Source organism: Rhamphochromis sp. 'chilingali', assembly GCF_963969265.1.
Source record: "Rhamphochromis sp. 'chilingali' genome assembly, chromosome: 7".
Lineage (NCBI taxonomy): Eukaryota > Metazoa > Chordata > Actinopteri > Cichliformes > Cichlidae > Rhamphochromis > Rhamphochromis sp. 'chilingali'.
Window position 1 is genome coordinate 30,825,560 of NC_137934.1, and position 23,219 is coordinate 30,848,778.

The 23,219-nt window shown below is 44.3% G+C and overlaps 3 protein-coding genes across 4 annotated transcripts; 2 read left to right on the top strand and 1 right to left on the bottom strand.

Moving 5' to 3' along the window:
- Window positions 1-706: 706 nt before the first annotated feature.
- LOC308400346 (uncharacterized protein) lies at window positions 707-6,581 on the top strand (the record flags this gene model as incomplete). Its single annotated transcript, XM_080887990.1, has 3 exons — window positions 707-835; window positions 1,051-6,490; window positions 6,577-6,581. The coding sequence occupies exons 2-3, from the start codon at window positions 1,795-1,797 to the stop codon at window positions 6,579-6,581; spliced, it is 4,701 nt and encodes a 1,566-aa protein (XP_080744116.1). The 5' UTR covers window positions 707-835; window positions 1,051-1,794.
- Window positions 6,552-8,522, top strand: LOC308399641 (uncharacterized protein). Of its 2 annotated transcripts, none has more exons than XM_080887004.1 (2): window positions 6,552-8,170; window positions 8,389-8,522. In XM_080887004.1, exon 1 carries the CDS (start codon window positions 6,619-6,621, stop codon window positions 7,654-7,656), a length of 1,038 nt encoding a protein of 345 aa, XP_080743130.1. In that variant the 5' UTR covers window positions 6,552-6,618; the 3' UTR covers window positions 7,657-8,170; window positions 8,389-8,522. The 2 variants fall into 2 exon arrangements, with proteins under 2 accessions (XP_080743130.1, XP_080743129.1); XM_080887003.1 differs by having other exon boundaries at window positions 8,386-8,516.
- A 617-nt stretch (window positions 8,523-9,139) lies between these two features.
- Window positions 9,140-12,573, bottom strand: LOC308399640 (uncharacterized protein). The gene is made up of 2 exons (XM_080887002.1): window positions 9,374-12,573; window positions 9,140-9,280 (listed from the first exon to the last, which is right to left on the bottom strand). The coding sequence occupies exon 1, from the start codon at window positions 11,173-11,175 to the stop codon at window positions 9,835-9,837; it is 1,341 nt and encodes a 446-aa protein (XP_080743128.1). The 5' UTR covers window positions 11,176-12,573; the 3' UTR covers window positions 9,140-9,280; window positions 9,374-9,834.
- Between the last annotated feature and the right edge of the window lie 10,646 nt (window positions 12,574-23,219).

Sequence of the window (23,219 nt, forward strand, 5' to 3'; positions counted from 1 at the left end):
AGTAATCATTTGCTTCTGATTCTGTAGACAGATATCTGCTTGAACATGCAGAGTATGTAGGCAAAGTAATGCAGTGTTTGGTGCTGGAAGCTTTCTAGGTTGCACTTGTCTGTCTGTTATATTCAGGATTTTATTAGTCAACCAAATTTAGCAGGATTGTAGAGTAAAATGAGAACTGCATTGTCAAAAAAGCCATCTCAAAACAGAAATTCTGACAGTTATATAGCTTTTTTTATATACATTAATGGATATACATGTGGCCCGGTCATGGAATGAAACAGGACACAGGAAATACTCTTTTGTGGGCTTTTTTAATCTCCGACTGTACTCGGAGGAGCACAGTTTTAATTCTGTAGTTTTGAGTGAAACGGCAAAATTTAACTATTCCACTGGCTCAGCCTAAAACTGCCTTTCAGGGTCTGAGACAACAATAACTATCATATGTATGTAGCCCTGGCTATATAAGTAGCTCATTATTTCAATTTGTTCATTAATATTGATAGTTAATTGCAAATGTTTAATGTGTTCAAGAATGTATACCTGCAAAGTATGTGATGTGTGTCAGTTAAATGCACAACCTTTTTATTTGTATTTTGAGGTTTATGTCATTATTTTTGATATGGTATTGATATGTACTACAGCTCCAGTGAATCCTGAAGTAGTCTCAGGTAGAGGGGTGGGAGTAAGTGGGGAGCCGTGTGCACACTGCAGGAAGCGAGAGAGACGAGAGCTGAACAGTGTCGAGTGAACGCAGAGTTCTTAGAAGGGCGACAGACGCATTTTCGGGTTGACGGATAGTTAACTGGAGTCGAGAACTGTTGTACCCTTCTGTGAGGTAAATGTGGATTTTGTCTGACACTTGTATCCAATGTTATTGTGTAAAACGGATTAGCGCTAACACAGCCGCTAGCACAACTGCTAACATAGCTGCTAGCATAGCCTAGCATATTCGCTAAGCTCTTGTTCTGCTCTGTTTTTATTTATTAAGCTAATGCTAAGATTGAATGTTATCACATGTGAACTGGCATTTAGTGGAGTTGTGTGATTCAGTAGGAGGAGACGGACGTCTTGCTGGTGTGTCAGAGAGGTCCCTTCTGCTGGTGTGCTGAAGTTATGTGTTCACATGGGAGCACGTGGAAAGGACGACTGTGAGTGCTGCTGCCGCGGCCTGCTGGTAGCCGTGACCCAGTTTCCCCGCTATCCCCTTGAACTGCCCGGAGGTGTGAGTACTGTTGTTTGCACGTGCTTTTTATTTGTACTGCTTGGCAACAAGTGAAGCGACCATATTGTTTTAGGTCCCAACGCACCCTAGCCACGACTCAGGCCTGCAACGAGGGGTTTGCTAGCAGAAAGACTGTAGCACTTGAGGTGTGTGTGTGTGTTTGGTGAGAGTGCGTGTGGGCCCACAATATTATTTGATTATTTTGTTTCTGTTGAGGTAGATACCTTATCATTGTTTAACAAACTTTATTGATTTTACTTATTTTCTTTGTGTTGTTAATTCAGCATTCACTAAAGTGGAGTTAACTTTATAATTGACCTGCTTGTGTGTGATTTATTTCCATGTAGTGTAGTTTTATTACATATTTAATACCATAAGCATTAAAAAGGGAGTATCAATAGGAAAGTAACAACAGGAACCCAGGGCCCCTCTCAATAGAACGTGGGACGGGTGTTACACAATTATGGAGGCACCGCTGGGATACTCCCGTGCTTAACTTTTCTAGTTTGTTCTTTAAAGGAGTATTTTGTTTACAGATTTTCACAGCCTAGCACACCAGCATTAGGGTTTATATGATGACTACTCGAAAAGAGTCTCAAATTGCACCTGAGCTTAGTAGCTGGTGCAGTAAAGCAGGTATAGACCCAAACCGGGCTTTTGTACTGCATGATGTTCCTTCTGATTTTGACTTATCAGACATTGAAGAGACAGCTCAGTCAGTGAAAGCTTTTGGAAGAGTAAAAGTGAGAGATAGACTAAGAGACACCCAGACAGGCAATAACCTTGTGCTGTGTGAATGCCGTCAAGCTACTCAGCCAGACCGCATACCACCACATGTACAGCCATTGAATGGAGGTCCTGTCTGGAAGATTTCCCTCCTCACTGAATCTGTGAGGTCAGTTGATGACTTCTCAGCCAAGCTTAAGAAACTAATGGTAGAAGAAGGCAAAACAATTGATGATGTTAGTGCCTTGCTGTCTACTGAAACCCCACAGGAAAACTCCCCTGAATCCATCATTCGGGCAGTCGGAGACCTGTTAGCGAAAACTATGCGACCTACCGGTGAGAATACTGCTTCTCGACGTCTGCGGATATTCTCTGGCCACTCTCCCACTCCAGCAGGTGAAGAGAGCCTGGATAGCTGGGTTGAGCAGGCTCGCCTGATGATTGAAGAGTGTGACTGCTCTGAGAGAGAGAAGCGAAGGAGAGTAGTTGAGAGCCTAAAGGGACTGGCGTTGGAGATCATCCAAGCTGTACGACGAGATAACCCTGATGCTAGCCCGGAGAGCTATGTAGAGTCTCTAGAAAGTGCATTTGGATCCCTGGAGTCAGGTGAAGACTTGTACCTCGCCTTCAGGAGCCTGGGTCAACAGCGAGGAGAAAAGCTGTCAGACTTCCTGAGAAGATTGGAACGCTCTCTGACCAAGGTAGTGCAGAGAGGGGGTCTCCCTAGCCATCGAGTCGACCGTGCACGTATTGACCAGCTTATACGGGGTGCAACTGAGTCAGAGATAATGTTACTGCAGCTAAGACTCAGAGAAAGAAAGGAAGAGCCACCCGCTTTCCTGAAGCTGCTCAGTGAGATTCGAGAAGAAGAAGACCATGCAAGAGTGAGGCATGAGTCAAACACCACAGTTAGACAAGTGAAAGTTGGCGAAGAGACAAAAGCCAAATCGACAGAGGTTCAAGAGCTCAAAGCCGAGATCAAAGAGTTACGCTCTGAGCTTAAAGAGTTAACAAGCAAGCGCTCAGATGCCGAGCTAATGTTGAAACAAACCAAGAAAGTTGCTGAGACTGGCGCGGAGAATGAAGTCCAACAGTTAAAGCAGCAAGTTCAACAGTTACAACACCAGCTGACTGTTATGGCAGTGTCACAGGGTTCAACCCAAACTGACTCAACAAAGAGAGATGGGAGGGCCAGACGAAGCAAGGTAAACAGACCATATGCTGCAAAAGATTCAGAAAGTTACTTCTGTTACCGGTGTGGGGAGAATGGCCATATTGCCACCCACTGCATGGCTCCTGAAAACACTGCCAAAGTAATTCAGAGGCTACTCGGAGCCCTTCGTAGGAGCAAAGGGGGAAAAGGAGCTACAGGTGGCGCTTCTGAGCCCACACAGGTCGGTTCCATCCGGAAAAGTTCCGTGCACACATCCTCACAGGATGGACTCCCAGAAGGATTGGTTGGCCCGTCCATGATGACCGATGTGACCATAGAAGGACAACCATGTAAAGCTCTCCTTGACAGCGGCTCTCGAGTCACCATTATATTTGAGAGCTGGTATTCCCGTTTCATCCCCAATGTGCCCATTCTTCCTTTAAAAGATCTCGCCATATGGGGACTGAGTGATTCCAACTACCCATACAAGGGGTATGTGGCAGTTGAGGTGGGTTTCCCCCCCAACTCAAAGGAAGCTGTAGAGACAGTCACTGTCTTGGCCTTGGTGTGTCCAGATCCAAAGAGCCCAGACCCGGTTCCTGTCATCATTGGCACTAACTCCCAGAAACTGCATTCTCTGCTGAGAGATTGTGAAGAGGTAGGAGGGAAAGATGAGATTCACTCACTGAGGATAAATAGTCTCTCCTCAGAACTGCCCTCATCACTCATTAGCCAACAAACAGGCGTGGTGGGTCATGTGAAGTGGCAAGGCCCCGGGCCAATCACTATCCCTCCCTGTGCAGTACAGTATGCAGTTTGCAAGGTGGAACAACAGCAGCCATTAGACAAAAGTATTCTAATGGTGGAGGTGGGCGAATCTACAAACCTCCCAGCTGGAGTGTTGGTTCCACCTGTAGTACTACCATCTTCTGAGATGGACACTAACAGTTTCACACTTCTGCTAAGAAACGAGTCCCAAAGAGAGACTATTGTCCCCACTGGTACAGTGCTAGCTCAGGTGTACTTGGTGGACACTGTCACTGAGTTAACAAAGACCTCCGCCCAAGAAAGGTCTATTAACCCTGAACTGTTTGACTTTGGAGATTCTCCTATTCCTGAAGAGTGGAAAGCCAGGTTAGCAGCAAAGTTATCAAAAAGAGCGGATGTTTTTTCCCTGGAGGAGTGGGACGTCGGCTTAGCCAAAGGTGTCACTCACCACATAAGGCTGAGAGACCCTCGACCATTCAGGGAGAGATCTCGCAGAATCGCACCTGCTGACATTGAAGATGTCCGACGCCATCTACAAGAACTGCTGGCAGCCGGCATAATCAAAGAGTCACGCAGTCCGTATACTTCCCCGATTGTCATAGTCAGGAAGAAGAATGGCAAGGTGCGGATGTGTATTGATTACCGTCTACTGAACTCCAGAACCATCCCAGACCAGTACACTATGCCACGCATAGATGATGCACTGGATTGTCTGACAGGAAGCAAGTGGTTTTCTGTACTGGACCTGAGAAGTGGATATTATCAAGTGGAGATGTCTGAGGCTGATAAAGAGAAAACAGCTTTTATCTGTCCTCTTGGGTTTTTCCAGTTTGAGAGGATGCCTCAAGGCATCACTGGCGCACCCGCAACCTTTCAAAGGTTAATGGAGAGAGCTGTTGGAGACATGAACCTGATTCAAGTCCTTGTGTATCTGGATGACCTTATTGTGTTTGGCAGGACACTGGAGGAGCACGAGGAACGGTTACTTAAAGTCCTGGACCGGCTGGAGGAGTGTGGTCTCAAAGTCTCCATTGACAAATGCCAATTTTGCCAACCCCAGGTGAAGTTCTTGGGACACATTGTCTCTGCCTCTGGAGTTGCCACTGATCCTGAGAAAGTGAGTGCGGTGACTCACTGGAAGAAACCCACTGATCTGAAATCCCTAAGATCTTTTCTCGGATTTTGTGGATACTACCGGCGGTTCATCGAGAACTACTCCGCCATAGTCCGCCCTTTGACAGAACTGACCAAGGGATATCCTCCTGCACAGGGTAGCAAAAGGGGTTTCACTAAAGGAAAGCAAAATAGCTACTTTCGAGTTGCCGAGCCTTTTGGTGATCGGTGGACCCCAGCTTGTGATGACGCCTTTCAGAGCATTGTTTACAAGCTCACACATGCTCCAGTCTTGGCATTTGCTGATCCAGCCAAACCATACATCCTACATGTTGATGCAAGTTTGGATGGGCTAGGAGCAGTCCTGAACCAAGAGTGCCCAGAAGGACTCCGCCCGGTAGCGTTTGCCAGCCGCAAGTTGAGTCATGCAGAACGGAACTACCCAGTTCACCAACTGGAGTTTTTGGCTCTGAAATGGGCAGTAGTGGAAAAGTTCCATGACTACCTTTATGGGGCTAAGTTCACGGTGAGAACTGATAATAACCCACTCACCTACGTCCTGACCACTGCCAGGTTGAACGCGACAGGTCATCGGTGGCTAGCAGCACTCTCCACCTATGATTTTAGCATTCAATATAAGCCCGGTCGTGAAAATGTGGATGCCGACTCACTGTCCAGGAGTCCGCAAGACACAACAGATGGATGGGTGGATATCCCACCTTCTGGGCTAAAAGCTTTGTGTCGTCGGATCACTACAGATGGTTTTCAAGAACACACCACCAGATTTGTTGACCAGCTGGGTGTTTCGCCAGACGCCATTCCAGCTTTATATGCAAACTTCACTCAGATAGAAGTGGGCCCGCTGGAACAGCTAAGCCTGAAAGAACTGTCAGAAGCCCAAGACTCTGATCCAGTTATAGGTGTGGTGAAACCTCAGGTTGAGAGATACCAAAGTGTTTCAGCTTCCACGCATGCAAACCCAGATGTTGTGTTGCTGATACGAGAAAGATCCAAGTTAAAGGTTAAGCGTGGCCTTCTGTACAGAGTCACCACAAGACCCTCTGGCCGAGAAGTGAGTCAGATCGTCTTGCCTGCTAAGTATCGGCCAATGGTACTAAAATCAGTGCATGATGATGCTGGTCACCTGGGCACAGAACGAACTACAGAGCTCATTAAAGACCGGTTTTACTGGCCCAGAGTGGCATCTGAAGTTGCAACATACATACAGAACTGTGGAAGGTGTGTAGCTAGGAAGTCCATCCCACAGAAAGCTGCTCCTTTACAGCACATTACCAGTAATGGCCCACTAGACCTGGTCTGCATAGACTTTCTTTCTATTGAGCCAGACTCTAAAGGCATGGCTAATGTGCTGGTTGTCACTGATCATTACACCAGGTATGCTCAAGCATTTCCCACAAAAGATCAGAAAGCACTGACTGTCGCCAAAGTCCTTTTTGAAAAGTTCTTTGTGCATTATGGATTGCAAGCTCGCATTCACTCAGACCAGGGTAGAGATTTTGAGAGCAAGCTCATTAAGGAGCTATTGACCCTGCTGGGCATTCGTAAGTCCCGAACGTCACCTTACCACCCTCAGGGTGACCCGCAGCCTGAGCGTTTCAACCGTACTTTGCTAGCAATGTTGGGCACCCTGGATCCAGCTAAAAAGCCTAAGTGGAGCCAGCATATAAGCCAGCTAGTACATGCTTACAACACCACTAGAAATGATGCCACAGGATACTCGCCCTACTTCCTCATGTTTGGAAGAGAGGCGCGACTACCCATTGACCTGTGTTTTGGTGTGGGGTCAGATGAAGAAAATGACTTAAAGCACCACCAGTATGTGGCTAACATGAGAAAAGAACTTCAAAAAGCTTACCAGCTAGCCGCTGATGCAGCTTCCAGGAACAATGAACGAAACAAGAGACTGTATGATGCGAGAGTTCGGAATCAGACACTTGAGGAAGGTGATCGGGTGCTGGTTCGGAATCTGGGCCTCACAGGAAAGCACAAACTACAAGACAGATGGAACTCACTACCTTACATAGTGATCGCCAAGTTACCCAATCTCCCTGTGTATCGTGTAAAACCAGAGAGAGGAACTGGTATTGTGAGGACCGTGCATAGGGATCACCTGCTGCCCATTGGTTACATGGTCAGGATGTCTGCTCCATCAGAAAAGACAGCGCGACCAAAGAGACCAAGGACCAGGGCACAGCAAGTAAGGTGTGAAGATGAAAGTCAGACACAAAATTTGGAGCATCTGAGTGAAGATGATTGGTCCTCAGAGTCTGAAGAACAGTGTGTCTACTATGAACCTCCTTTAGCCTTTCGCGACAGTGTTGAACCTCGACGTGAGGAGGTTGTGAGCCTTCCTGACCATATGGAAAGTGATCATCCCAGTGTTCATGAATTGTCCGAGGTGGAGGAACAGGGGGAAGAACTCTCAGTAGTAGTAGATCAGACGGAGGAAAGTTCACAGCAACACCAAGACTTGGTGGAGGCTGAAGAGCTGGAGGACAGAGATGTTCCTACACCTAGTATCTCAGTTGGGGGTGCTGACTCAACCTATGACCTCCAAACAAAAAGGAGAGTGAGACCTGTTTTGCACCTCAGTTATGATGAACTTGGAAGGCCCACTGACAGACCTGTGACTATTAGTTACCGAGGTATGTAATTCAGATTTGCTACGACCCTGACTCCTAAATGTTAATGCCCTAGCCAGTACTCTTTAGTGAGATTTTAACTGGCCTAATGAAAATAGGTCTGATGGGGACATTCAGACATTCAGAAGGGGGAGGGTGTAGCCCTGGCTATATAAGTAGCTCATTATTTCAATTTGTTCATTAATATTGATAGTTAATTGCAAATGTTTAATGTGTTCAAGAATGTATACCTGCAAAGTATGTGATGTGTGTCAGTTAAATGCACAACCTTTTTATTTGTATTTTGAGGTTTATGTCATTATTTTTGATATGGTATTGATATGTACTACAGCTCCAGTGAACCCTGAAGTAGTCTCAGGTAGAGGGGTGGGAGTAAGTGGGGAGCCGTGTGCACTCTGCAGGAAGCGAGAGAGACGAGAGCTGAACAGTGTCGAGTGAACGCAGAGTTCTTAGAAGGGCGACAGACGCATTTTCGGGTTGACGGATAGTTAACTGGAGTCGAGAACTGTTGTACCCTTCTGTGAGGTAAATGTGGATTTTGTCTGACACTTGTATCCAATGTTATTGTGTAAAACGGATTAGCGCTAACACAGCCGCTAGCACAACTGCTAACATAGCTGCTAGCGTAGCCTAGCATATTCGCTAAGCTCTTGTTCTGCTCTGTTTTTATTTATTAAGCTAATGCTAAGATTGAATGTTATCACATGTGAACTGGCATTTAGTGGAGTTGTGTGATTCAGTAGGAGGAGACGGACGTCTTGCTGGTGTGTCAGAGAGGTCCCTTCTGCTGGTGTGCTGAAGTTATGTGTTCACGTGGGAGCACGTGGAAAGGACGACTGTGAGTGCTGCTGCCGCGGCCTGCTGGTAGCCGTGACCCAGTTTCCCCGCTATCCCCTTGAACTGCCTGGAGGTGTGAGTACTGTTGTTTGCACGTGCTTTTTATTTGTACTGCTTGGCAACAAGTGAAGCGACCATATTGTTTTAGGTCCCAACGCACCCTAGCCACGACTCAGGCCTGCAACGAGGGGTTTGCTAGCAGAAAGACTGTAGCACTTGAGGTGTGTGTGTGTGTTTGGTGAGAGTGCGTGTGGGCCCACAATATTATTTGATTATTTTGTTTCTGTTGAGGTAGATACCTTATCATTGTTTAACAAACTTTATTGATTTTACTTATTTTCTTTGTGTTGTTAATTCAGCATTCACTAAAGTGGAGTTAACTTTATAATTGACCTGCTTGTGTGTGATTTATTTCCATGTAGTGTAGTTTTATTACATATTTAATACCATAAGCATTAAAAAGGGAGTATCAATAGGAAAGTAACAACAGGAACCCAGGGCCCCTCTCAATAGAACGTGGGACGGGTGTTACATGTACATGTTAAATTCAAACAGTATAGACAACAGTAGTGACCTGTCAAGAAACAAATACAACAAAAAAAGAGAAAACAAAACAAATAAACACATTGTTTACATCTCACAACTTCGCAGGTCAACTGGCAATAAAGTGCACTGTAAACTCTCTTTTAAACATACATTTCTATGGGAGAACATCATGAACTCACTTCGGTTTCTCCACACAGCTACTGTGCTAGGACAAGTACACACGCAGGAATCACACAGCAAGTGATCTCCCCTCTGAATCAAACAGAAACATACAGAGTTATGCAAAGTGAATAACAGTGTAAACCTAACAACTTTGAAATCTGTTAGGACACTGTCACTACTCACGCCAACCCGCTCTTCAGTCCCTTTCACAGCACGTGACCATTAAACATGCACCCGTCGCGCGTTAAGAACTCTACACAAATGGTCACAAACATGGAGTCATTGCTAAAGAAACTTAGCTAATTACAGTCTACTACAACACTGGTGACAATATTTTGCAGTATGCTACACTTTTTAGCACATTTACCTCTTGTGTAGCTAGCCACAGAATCTTTTGCAGTCTCTAACTCTCCAGTGCTCCCGCTCACAGCGCTCAGTGTGTGACGCAAACTTGAGTGCATGCGTGCTCTGGCTTACGACGGCTCTTAAAGGGACAGTATACCCCCAAAACGCGAGGTCTAGTCATCACCATGACAACCCTACAACAGACCTCCGGTAGACAGGCAACCAGTCAAAAACACAATCCCCTCTTTTTAAACCCTTTCCATGCATAGTATTAGTTCACTTGGCTACATTCTCCCCTGCTACGAGTCAACGTCCTCAGTGACCCTCTGCTCATCCACCATTCCCCTGAGTTTGGTGGTGTAGAGAACCATACCGGCTAACACCTGGGAGAGTACATCTGGACTGAAGGATACTGCATTGCATGCTGACCTAGGTAGATTAAATGGGTTTGTGTGGACCCCTGCAGTTTCTCTCCTACTCCTGCGTGTAGCAGGTGTGGGTGGACCTGCCTCCGCTTTCCCTTTCTTTCCTTTCCTAGGAGCTGGAACAGGTTTTGCCACCGGTTCTTCACTGGAGAATCCAATGCTTCCTGGTCCAGGTGGAAGGTAAGCTGCTGGCTCCACCTCGAGGTCATCAGGGTAGTCGCTGCTCTCCTGCCCTAGCAGATCCTCACCCATATTTTCAGTTCCATTCTCCAATTGGTTTCCAGGTTCGTCGACCATCGGAACCAAGTTCCCAGGTCCCTGAGCCACTGGCAGCTCCATTGGGTACTGGACCTCCTCCATCAAGGCAAACTCTGGATGCTCAACCTCCATATCAGACACTTGGTGCTCATCTGCAGAACTGACTTCCTGGTCACGTAGCCTTGGCTTGGGTGCAGGTATAGACCCCACGCATGGCCTCAAGTTAGATCTGTGGACTCTTTTCACCGGCCCTCCTTCCAGTGGCACTACTGTGTATGTTGTCCCTTGGATATCAACCACTTTATACACAGGGGCTGCCCAGGCATCTTGAATTTTATTCCTTCCAGGTGGTCGGTAACGGAGATACACAAACTGTCCGATGTCAACAGGTGGACAGAACACCTTTCCTTGCTGCTGAACCACTCTCTCTGTAGCCTTCCGTTCGGCAAATTCTCTGGCTCTGGCATGTGCATCCTGGAGACGCTCCTGATGCACTAATAACCAGTCCAGTTTGTCATCCTTTACTTCTTCCCGGCCCAACAATGCATCAATGGGTAGATGTGGGTGGACCCCAAACAGCAGGTAATGGGGAGAATACCCTGTGGTCGAGTGCGGCGTGACATTGTAAGCATACACCAGCTCTGACAGATGCGCGGGCCAGCGCCGCTTCTTCTCAGGGGGAAGCGTACAGAGGATGTTGTGCAAAGTCCTGTTGAACCTCTCACAATGAGGGTTACCCTGAGGGTGGTGGGGTGTTGTACGAGTTTTCTTGACTCCATACAGTTTGCATAGCTCAGCAATCACTGCGCTTTCAAAATTCCTGCCCTGGTCTGAGTGCAGGCGATCTGGTACCCCATATTTCATGAACCACTCTTTCAGGATAATCTTAGCTGTGGTATCTGCTTTTTGATCTCGTGTGGCAAATGCCTGACTGAACTTGGTGAACACATCAGTCATTACAAGAACGTTTTCACAAACATCTGTAGTCCGCTCAAGGTGGTATAATCAACAGCAACAACTTCAAGTGGGCGGGTAGCCAAAAATGGAGCGTGGGGTGCCTGAACTTTGGGTTGAGGCATCTTTGTATACACACACCTCTGACATTTCTTCACCCAGTGCTCAACATCTTCAAACATGCCCCCCCCCACAGAAACATCTTTGTTTCAACAATCCCAGTGTGCGTTCAATTCCCTGGTGTCCCATGTGATCATGCACACTCCTGAGCACTTTTTCTTTAAGGCAGGCAGGTAGTAGCAGCTGATGGCACTGTCCAAGGTGAGCATCCTCAATCACACGGTATAGCAGTCCATCCTTTTCTCTGATCCGAGGCCACTGCTTCAGTAGAGAACGTACTGGTTTAGACAGACCCCCTCTCTCTCTGTAGGTAGGTCTCTTTTGTCTGCTCCAAAACTCTCTCAAGACACCAATTGTTGGGTCTGACACTTGGAAGCGATAGAGTTCCGCATTGGAATAACCAGGCATCATTGGGGTGTTGCCCAGCACAGCCTCACTGACTGCTTCCTCATCTGGTTCAGAGGCCTGCAGCAGTCTGATCCTACAAGCCTCAACTCCAACCATGACAAGATCTGAGTCTAGACTTGTACCTGCCCTTAGCACATTACATATGGCTATAGAGCCATCATATTCTGCATCCTCACTGTCAGGTTCTGCCGTGTCAACTGTTGGTTGCCGAGAGAGGGCATCAGCGGCAGTGTTGCAGCGGCCAGGGCGATACTTAACATCGAAGTCAAACACAGACAGCTGAGCTACCCACCTCTGTTGAATGGCTCCTAAATTAGCAGTGGGCAGGTGGCACAGGGGATTGTTTCCGTTATGATTGTGAACTTGGACCCCAGCAGATAACTCCTAAATTTTTCTGTCACTGCCCACTTTAATTGTTGGGTTTTTCTCTGTATCTATGAAGCGCCTTGAGGCGACTTATGTTGTGATTTGGCGCTATATAAATAAAATTGAATTGAATTGAATTTAACGCTAGGAGTTTGAGCTTCATGCTGCTAAAGTTTCCCCCCTGCTTCTGGGACAGGACAGCGCCTAATCCAAGACTGCTAGCATCCGTTTCCAGCGTGAAAGGGAGACTGAAGTCAGCATAGCCTAGAACAGGGGCACTAGTCAACTTTTCCTTAAGCAACTCAAAAGCTTTTAAGCATTGCGGTGTCCAGGCTGAAGCAAAAAGCTGTTTAGCCCTGACATGACTTACTGTATCTCCTTAACACAGACATTCACTACATCATGGAGTGGCCCCGCAGTTTGGGAAAAGCCCTCAATGAATCTCCTATAGTAGCTGCAAAATCCTAAAAAGGACCTTAGCTCTTTCACAGTACTAGGGATGGGCCATTTTTCCACAGTGCTTATCTTGCCAGGATCTGTACTTTTTCCCTGAGCCGACACTTCATGACCGAGAAACTTGACCTTGGGCTGGAGAAAATGGCACTTTTCAACCTTAACCTTCAGCCCCGTATCCGTCAGCCTTTTCAAAACAGTCTCCAGTCTCACAATGTGATCCTGGAATGTTGATAAAAACACAAGCAGATCATCCAAGTAGATCAACACAATCTGAAAGACCAAATCACTCATTGTGGCCTGCATAAGATGTTGAAACGTCGCGGGGGCATTACATAACCCTAAAGGCATCCTTGAGTATTCATACAGGCCAAATGGTGTGGTAAATGCTGTTTTGTCTCTGTCTTTCTCATGTATCACTACCTGATGGTAGCCACTGGCAAGATCTATGATTGAGAAGAACTCTGCACCACTCAAGGCATCCAGGCTCTCCGCAATGCGAGGGAGTGGAAATGCATCACGCCTGGTCTTCGCATTTAGTCTGCAGTAGTCTACACACAGTCTAAGACTCCCATCTGACTTGCTTACCAGAACAATTGGTGAAGCATAGGAACTCAAACTCTCCTGAATCACCCCCTTTCTCAACAGTTCAGAAATGTGCTCCCTGACCTCTTTGTACTGATTTGGTGGAATGCGCCTGTATGGCTGAGAGACAGGGGCTTCATCTACAACAGGAATTTCATGCTTCACACGATCAGTGTACCCCAAATCCTCATCATGAAGTGCAAAAACATCCGCATACCTTTTCAAAAGAGTTCTGACCTCGACCTGTTGTCCTGGTGTGCCACCTACAGTATGTGTAATCTTCCCAATAAGTCCTGTACGCAGCTGTTGGCCCCCTGACAGTCCTTTTGGTTAAGAGTCACCTCCTCGTGGTTGGCAGATATGCGCTCAAATTTCACCTCGCATGGGTCACCCTCAATGCAGCGGCCAGGACTAATAATGCCTAGTCTAGCCTTAGGTGGAAGCCAGATATCCTCCTGTGAGATGTTCATCACCTGTACTGGGAATACCAGGCTGTTAGTTGACACTAGAGTTGGGATCACCAATAAGCCACCTGGGAGCTGAACATTCCCTGGTTCAACCAATGCGCTACCAAACTGCTTGCCATGGCCCCTTGCATAGACAGTGGTCAGGGATGAGGCAGGCACCCGCACTTTGTGTTTGCTTGCAACACGGGCAGTAGACACCTTTTCCACAAGCTCAGCAGCTTGTACGCAGTGGCAGGCCTTCCTCCAGCTGGACTCCAGCTCTCCCCCTAGAGTGGTGTCAAACTCTGAGAGTACTAACTGTCTACATCGTTTTGCAATGTTCATCCCTATAATGCCATGGGATGACGAATCCAACCATTTGGGATTGTCTCTTTCTGCTTTATCATCTTTGATTATAAGAAAACCACATTCAGGTATAGTGAGCCCCATGACCTGTACATCTAACTCTACATAGCCTAAATAGGGCAGTGGCAACTGGTTGGCTGCTGTGATTTTAAGCCACTTGGCAGTACAGTGCGTATCTTCATCTTCTCCCTGGAGATGATTTCTGAAAAAGCTTTCTGTCAAAGTGCTTACATTACTTCCTGTGTCAAGCAGACATCTAAGGGATACACCACCTATCTGGATATCTACTTCAGGGCACTGACCAACAGCATGTTCTAGAAAATGTTCCTTGGTTAGAGCTTCCTTTGAGCCTTCTGACTTGCCTCGCATTGCCCGGCTCATAGCAATGGTGGGTGCTCGTTAGCGGTGAACTGGGCATGGTTGCAGACTGGCTCGTAGGTTGTCGGGGTGCATTACAGTGTCTGGCCATATGTCCCACCCCTTCACATCGGAGACAAATAGGCTGACCCTCTCTAGTGTACTTAGGCTTGGGCTTAGCTTTAACACCTCTACTGTCTTCAGAACTGGCAGTCTGTCTTGTGAGCTCCCTCACTGCATTAGTTAACTCCCCTATGGCTTTACCCTGTTGTGTGATTATTTTAACCATCTCTTGCAGAGCCATGGTAAACTCTGTCTGTACATCACTGGTGGAGGTTGTCTTTTCACAGCTTTTATCTGGCCTGTCACTCACTATATTTCTATGTCTGGCTACATCAGTGCTGCGTGGACGATCTTCCATAGTCCACATGATTGCCTCCTCTCAAACATCAAAGAGACTACACTCAGGCTTGTCCCTAGTGAGCCTATGTAGTTCATGCCGAAGATTTGGGGCATGCACACCTTCAATGAATTGATCCCGAAGTGCGTAGTATTAGTTCGCTTGGCTACATACATTAATCAGCTTTTTTGAAGAATGGATCGATGGACCAGGAAGTGAGCTATCTGCTGAAACGCCCCCCCCAAAATATGCATCTGCATCTGATGGAGCTGCTTCAAAGTTTCAAATTATTGTAGTGTTACTTTGCTACTACAGTTTTCAGACACAGGTTCGAGACGGTACATTTTTATGTAACAGGAACCCTGTTTCAAATTCTCTGCACACCTAAAATTGTGTGAATGAAACCAGAGCATGGGTTATGTTGGAAAATGAGGACAATGCACATTCATACAGTAGCAGCTCTTCAATGCAAAAGTAGGTAAACTCTGAAGTACAACTTTTGTTTTATTCTAAACAGGACCATCATTAAAAAATTGGCGGGATGTTGTAATAAATAAGAGTCGAATCAGGCAATCGAGACCATAAACTGAGCCGAATTTGATGTGGAATGGGCCGGACTGCTCTGCCGGACTCCAGATCTACTACCCCGAGTGAGTCGTGTAATCCCAGAGAAACTACAGAGGAATTGGATTTCAGTGCTAGAGGTGCTCAAACAATGAGGTGTTTGGAAAATAATATGGACAAACTTGGTGTGTTGATTAAGACCGTCAAAGTCAATGTTGCCTGATGCGCATCACTGAGTGTTGCCATAGTGACACTTCTGACCACAGCATGAACATACCTGGCTTCGGGACTTTTTTGGGGGGCGACTGGCATGTTAAACTAAGCGGTAAGAAACTTGGAGCAACTGCAAAGAAATGATTGACAAGTGGTGACATCCTGGATACGTTACTGTGAAAAAATTTCTTTGGCCTGAATATTGAACTGCTAGCTGTAGAATGTGTCTCTTACTTCCTGAGGTGATATTCATTGCTGTTTGAATCCAGCTGAACTAAGCAAAAATATTATTTAATTTTTTTATTTATACATCTTAGTGATGTCTAAAAATACATTTTCATTTTTTTAAATAGATTTTCAGTCTGTGTTGTGATACTGTTTTCAGCATGTCTTCCATTTTCCATTCATTGGAAAATGAAATATATATTGGAGTTTATGGTAATTAATAATAACTTTGTTTTGATTGTCACACTTTACAAATCCATCCAGTGGGAGAGATTTGACCCTTTAGCTAGCTGGCTGCATGCTCAGCACCCTTGATCTATGCCATTGCATCAGAGGCAGTCAGATCTGTTGCACTATGGGGACTTTAGCGGCATGTTTTTGTGGAGCTTTGCCCGAATATTAACAAGATTGATTCACCTGCATCCCCACCTGCCCCAAGTTACAAAGCTCATTGGAGACAAAGAGAAGGACTAAAGGAAGAAACCAGTGCAGCAGCTGGGGAAACCTGCATGCAGTTCTCCGAGAAGACAATAGCGTTTCACTCAATGGCGTTTATGTTCAGTGTAGGTGAAGTGCTGATTGGTTAAAAAACAAAAACATACAAAACATCAAAGACAAAAAAGCTGAGATGATTTTTTTAACACTTGGTTTTACTCGTCTACAAAGGCATTATTTCCCCATCATATTTCCCCTTGGTGTTCTCCAAGGCAGGTGATTAGCTCAGGGAACACATCAACACAATCACAAACAAATGGAGCCCATATTAGAAGAAGTTTGTTGCACATATTTTTGACACTGCCCCCCATGTGGCAGTACAACTAGAGCTAGGTGTGGGACCCCAAAGGTTTGTCTCACCCCTAAGGACTAACAACCTTCAGACTCACTCAGGTTATCTTCGACTCTCCCTGTCTGCTAAATCGCTAGAATACTGAAACCTCGTTAGATCCTGTGCCGTGATCGTTTAATTCATTCACCTCCTTGGCATGTCTTCTTATTATCAGATTGAATAATGATGCTGAAGTGTTATAAACATAGCTGTTATAAGGAAACATGATGTTAAAGAACTCAGGTGAGTTTGTTTGTCAATGTGAGAAGGATAATAAATCACAGGCAACTGCAAAAATGTTAAGAAAAAGAATAACTCATTTCAGCTGTCCCGCAGAGAGGTGTGCTTGCAAATGAGATTCCATTAATAGTTGGTCTTGTATTTGTATTTGACCATTCATCTTCGTAAACAAGACAAAAACACCTCTTGCCCATAAAAGCTACCTGCCATGCAGTCACTAATTTGGAGTTAAGCACCTTTTTCATACTAATGCAAACTCTGCCTACAGAGAAGAGGATAATTACATATGCATGAAGACCAACAGAGAGATTACTCCCACCACACATAGCCTAACTACCGCCATGCACACACACATGTGCATTTCAGATTCACTTTGACAGCTGTCTCATCTCTCTGCATGATGAATGTAAATTAAAGAATTAGCACACGCAAAGAGCAAAACACCCAAACAGACACATGTGCCACACACACGTGCACGCTTCCCTCGCCCAAATGGTCACTCCAAGCTACAGAGCTGTGAAACGCCGAGGCCACAGAGCATTAGTCCGAGGGATTCAGACTTCCCAGCTGAGCTTTTAACATGAGGAACAACGGCCCACAGCCACTGCATATGATGCCATGTGCCAGAGAGACAGACAGGCAGAGGGGAAGACAGAAAGGAAGCCAGAGCGAGACAGAGCAGACGCAGAGACACAGCTCCCCACAGTGGAGCTGTATTGTACCATCTACAAAACACCATAGGAAACATAAAAAAAAAAAGATATAAAAGCGTCAACACCAGCAGAGAGCTTTATTTACCCTACCTGCAACTCAGGTTTTCACTCCTGATCCTCACAGCAGCTGCAATAGTTCTGTTATACCATTTTTTAATGCTCCGCATGGGTGTTATTTATCGCTTCACAGCAGAATTGCATTAAAATAGGCAAAAAAATAAATAAACCTTTGTAGGCTGTGAGGGCTTCTGAGATGTACTTTCATGGCCTGCGGCAACGAGATTCTCCCCTCCAGACGCACAAACAGAGAAATTATATTTTTTCCTATCTGTGTGTTGCTTCCTGTTTTTGTCACTGTCTTGACTTTTTTACATCACACCCAAAGCCGCGTGTATTTCCAACAGCGCTCTGGATAGGCCGTGCCCCGTGAGCATTCTGTCAAACGTAATGTAATTAGAGAATAGGGGTGACACAGCCAAACAGGGGTGAGGAAGGCTAATCAACTCTCTGTGTTGCTCTCCATCTGTAATCAGAGGGACAACAAGTGCGAGACAGATGCAGAGGGAGATTAAATTGATTAGAAATTAAAATCCCAGACCATTTATGTTCTAAGAGAAGTTAATTACAATTAAATTGTTCACTTATGCAGATTTTGAATTCATTTCCCCAGCCTCTGCCTCCATTTTTCCATCTCCCTGACTTCATCTGAGCTCAAACTTTGTCAAAAGGCAGATACTGTGCAAAGCTATGCACACACCTGAGCATTCGTCCTACGTTTCATTGTTAAACAGCTCGCATTTGCAACATGATTCTGCCATAACAGCATTCCTGAGAGGACTTTTCGCCCAGCGTTGACGTCTTCGTCGACTCCAAGGATTTTCTGCTATTCAGTCAAAAGAGCATTAGCGAGGCCAGACTCGGCTCGCAGCCAGCATCCCTGTTTATCCCAAAGGTGTTGAATAGAGTGAGGTCGAGACTGTAAGCAGTGGAGTCAAGTTCTTCGACACTATCCCGGATTGGCAGCTTCTTCATGAAGACAGACTGGAGCTCGGGATGATGTCTTGTTAAAACACAAAATGCACTTTTCCAAACTGCTGCCACAAACTTGGAAACCCACTGTTAACTTAGTAAAACAGAACTTCATGCCCTGACATAAAAAAAAAAATCCTCTAACACTCCAGGAAATACAACCTCCAGCCAGTGATGTATTTTGGCCTTTCGCAGTTATTTACAGTCACATCAAGCAATTAAACATTATTACATGTGGTTATACTGTGCACTACTGATGAGCATGATGCCATTAGCTGTTCCCAGAAACATCATTTGTCTGTGTTATTTATACTGCAGCATAAGCTGCAACAGCTTCATGCGACAGTTCTGTTTAAAATATTAGAGTTATAGCCTCCTCATTCTGAAGGCATTTCTGTTAATTATAATACAGCAGCATTTCCTACATCTTCATGTCTATTTCTGTTGTTCTTAATGGCATTCTTAAAATAAACACAGTGTTTTGTATTTGTATTTATTTCTAAATATATCTGAAAAGGAGTTTTTCTGGTCTCCCTGATTGTCTCGTGGATTTGGGTGTAAATAATGTAAAAAAAAAGAAGAAGAAGAAGAAGAAGTCCAAATCATTTCAAATGTTTGCTTTTGCTTTAAAGCAAATGTGCCAATAAGAGGACTGTGCAAAAAGGTTTCTTTAAAGGTTGCTTCCATGGAGCCAGACTTTCCTGTTGTTTCTATGATCTTGAGCAATAGTTCTTGACCTATAAATCATTCAAGCGTAAAAAAGGCACCTGACAGGGTTATGTCTACACATAGCAGCAGACAAAAGAACCAATTTTAAATTGTATCTCTAAAAATTTCAGGAAACTGGACAAGTGGATGACAAAAGAAAAAGTGGCAGGCTTACAAAAGTATCTACAGCAGGTGAACGGTATCTGAAAGCCTTGTCCTTACAAAACAGAAATCCAGAAACACCTGACACAGGACATTTGAGGGATACATCTGCCCTTTCAGTTAATCCATCTACTGTTCACTGAAGCCTCCTTGGAAATAGTCTCAATGGATATGTGGCTGTCAAGAAACCATCTTCAGGAAGTGAAACAGGGAGGAAAGGCTGGGCCATACAAAATTACACAAGAACTGAATAGAAAATCAGCAGCAACAAGTCGGTGATGAATGCTAATTTGAAATTTTTGGTTAAACTCACAGTCAATATGTACAGAGAGGGTCAGGGGAGAGGTATAACAGTAATACCTCTGTAAGTGTGTCCATCCTGTAAACACAGTTGAGGCTCTGTCTTGATTTGGGGCTACATTTGAGGCAGTGGGGTTGGGACTCTTTGAAAATTCATAGAATTATTAAAACATAAAAGTGCCGTCAGATTTTGATCCAGAAACTCTGTTTTTTATTGTATAAACTACATTTTCTTGTACATGCTTCAATAAATCTTTCCACCCATTTTCCAACAAAATAAAAAGGCATGAGGTGTGGCTCAAGACTTTTGCACGCTGGATACCAAAGTTAAATTACCTGTGTATGTAGTTTTAAATAGCTTGTTGTGATCCAAGGGTGTTATTAGGCTGGATGTGGGCCTCCCGTGGCCTTCATCTACCAAATTACTGGCATCTTACGTTAATGGTTTATGCAAATGAATATGGGTATGTACAGTTCAATTACCTGGCTCTTATAAGCAAAGGTGGGTTATTTAGGACGGACCTTGATGAATAAATTCTAAGCAGATGTTCTCTCCATGCAAAACTGTTATATTCCCATTGTTCAATATGTGCCCTGTGAGCAAGCATGAGAGACCTGTCCTTCAGCAGCTCATACATAGTCAAAACAGTTGTTTGTGTTGTCTGGGCAAGAAAGACGTCACCAGTAAGTGAAAGCTTTAAATATAGACATTTATTTGTGTTTTGTAAAATATAAAATAATGTACTGGAGTTTAACGTAATTGAAATACATTTCACAGAAGCGTCTTGTTTCATTTAATTAAGCCAAGGTTATCTACTTAGGGCGAGGGCTTTTATTTCACTGAATCCCAGAGTACGGCATGTTAGTTGTTCTTAATTGTAGTCAGTAGACATAATTTGCATTACACTGGCCTGGACTTTGAGTGGAATCAATGATTATCTGATTGCTTTGGTGTAACAAAAGAATTTGTACATACAAGACTGATGTATTACTATCTTTAAAAGAGGCACATGATAGCAAGAAGTTGCATATTTACACATGCAGCAGGCAGAGACTAACAGTAGCATTCACTCAACCCTCTGTCTCTTTTTTCTATGTTTCAGTCTGGGGGACTATATCTTGCTCTCAAGCAGCTACATGTAGTTCTGTATTCACCTGCTAGCTTTCAATTTTGTTAATGTGAAACATGGAGATGTACCAATGTCACCTTGGGACAAAATCACCATTATTACCATTATTATTATTCATAGTAATAATAATAATAATAATGGATTGCATTTATACAGCGCTTTTCGGAGCCCTCAAAGCGCTTTATAATTCTACTATTCATTCACTCTCACATTCACACACTGGTGGAGGCAAGCTACAGTTGTAGTAGTGGTAGTACTGCATGAAAATCTAGAATGTACCAACATGAACATAACACTTTATAACAACGATCAAATTTTTAGCTAATTTAATTTATTATAAAATCATCCTATTGTCAACATATGATTAAATGTTTATATTTACGAATCACTTTTTCTACAATTTAAGTGATAAATAAATGATTTTTTGAAATGTAAAAGGCATTCGCAATTATAATCGGACAGAATGAATACATGTAACTTGCACTTGATGTGGCGGTTGTGAGACTAACTCATTTTTAATATAAATTATTACTTTTAGAACCCGAGTCTTACCAAGCAATGTATAACATATAAATAAGAGTGAAACTAAAAGAGGAGTAAATCTGAACACAAGCTAGTCTCAGTGTTTACGGTTAATGAATTATACCATTGCCAATTGGGCTCTCTATATGTTCTTTAAAACCAGTACTATATAACTGTCCATTTTAACTTTATAGTAAAAATATTTATAGCTCAAATATAAGTCTAGAGTATGGCATATAAGTATAAACATCAACTTTACAAGAACCGTCCATGTGAAACAGGCGTAGTTTATAAGCCAATCATAAACCAGGCAATAACACATAACACCTGGTGTCATCATGCCATACTATGAAAATAATATAGAAAAACAGCCACAGTGACCTGTGTTAATGTCTGAAATCCACTCTGCCTCCTCAGAAGTGTCTGAGGTAATATGCTTATTGTAGATTTACAAAGTGGAGCTGGAGATACAGCTGCATCTGGGTCACTCTTAAATATAACCACTCCATCTCATCTCATTGTCAGCCAGGCTTGGAAAATCACTCTGTTGCTCTTTATCTGAACCTTTGATCTCCACACACTGAACTTGCTCAGCAACCTTAAAGCGTAAACATTATCAGTCCGGTATAGACCGGATTTGTAAACCTGCTTGGCAATCTTTTTCACTTATACCTGCAGAGTGTGTTGACCAAGTTTATATGTATAAAATTATATTTCAAAAATGATGTTGCATAAGATTTTACAAGTAAACTTAAGACAAAGACTGTGGGCCATGAGGAAAAGGCAAGCGATATGTACAATGGTGGGAAAGGCAAAAAGAAAAAGCAGTTTTCCATCACGGTGATAGTGATAGGTTGGCAGATACAGGGATGAAAACTGCTCAGAGTGCGTATGTGACAGGTTTGCGGTGGGAACGTCATACTCGCAGCATCTCCAGTGAGGTCATTACAGATGCAAATCCCAGTCGCAGCGGTGTTTTATGACATCTGTTCTTGTTCTCCGGGTTGGCCCCGGCAAGCGTCCCATCGAGGACTTGCAAATCAAGACAGAAAATGAGAGATGGGCGGACAGGTAGGCCCGCTCAGCTGTCAGCGCTGTCCCCCGTTTCCCTTCTTTTCCTCTCCACTTCTTTCCTACTGATCACAGCTCTGCCATTTGTGCTGCCATCAGTCATTTTCATTGCCCCATCCCTCTCCATGTCTTTCTCTCTCCGTGTTAGATGAGGACATTACACCCCAACCTCTGCCTGATACTTCAGCATCTGCCTCTTTCTGCCAATGGTTTTCTCCAAGGAGTTTGATGTTTCAGAGTGAACTGGGTCAACGAGCTTCCTATTCCCTATACAGATGCCTGCTTCATGCAAGGGAAAGAGACCGCGATAGTTATGAGGTGACAAGCCTGTAAGAACACACCTACAGCATAGTTAGCTGCCTAAATCATAAAACGAGGTTGAGTCAGTAAAGGCAGAGTGACATTTAACTAACTCACAGCCATCTAAGAAATAAATTTGTACTTTCACGCTCAGTGCAAACATTCAGTAAAGTTTTGTCAGCCAGAAAGTAAGTTAGGTTTGAAGGTCAGGAGAATGGATGATGGGGATAATATAGTGAATAATTAAAAGTGTAGGAGGCCACTCACAAACAAAGGCATGCTGATTAGACAGTCGCAACACAGGAACGTTGCGGAGGATTTGCCATTTAAATAACAAATATACAAACACTGGGCTGCCCAATTAGTTGTTCAGGATGAAACATAAAGGAGGATAACTCAAACAACTCATGTACACATTCTTACTTAGGAGTGTTTCCATGGTGAAAGTAAAAAACTGCCCAACTTTCAACCAGAACACTGGTTTAAGTTTCATCTAGGACTGGCTTTCATTCCTGTTGAGTGAATATTAGGCAGCAAATCTAC

What these genes read in the sequence shown, in the direction of transcription:
- LOC308399641 (XM_080887004.1), top strand. Translation starts at nt 6,619, where the DNA reads ATGTTGGGCACCCTGGATCCAGCTAAAAAGCCTAAGTGGAGCCAGCAT.
- LOC308399640 (XM_080887002.1), bottom strand. Translation starts at nt 11,175, where the DNA reads ATGACTGATGTGTTCACCAAGTTCAGTCAGGCATTTGCCACACGAGAT.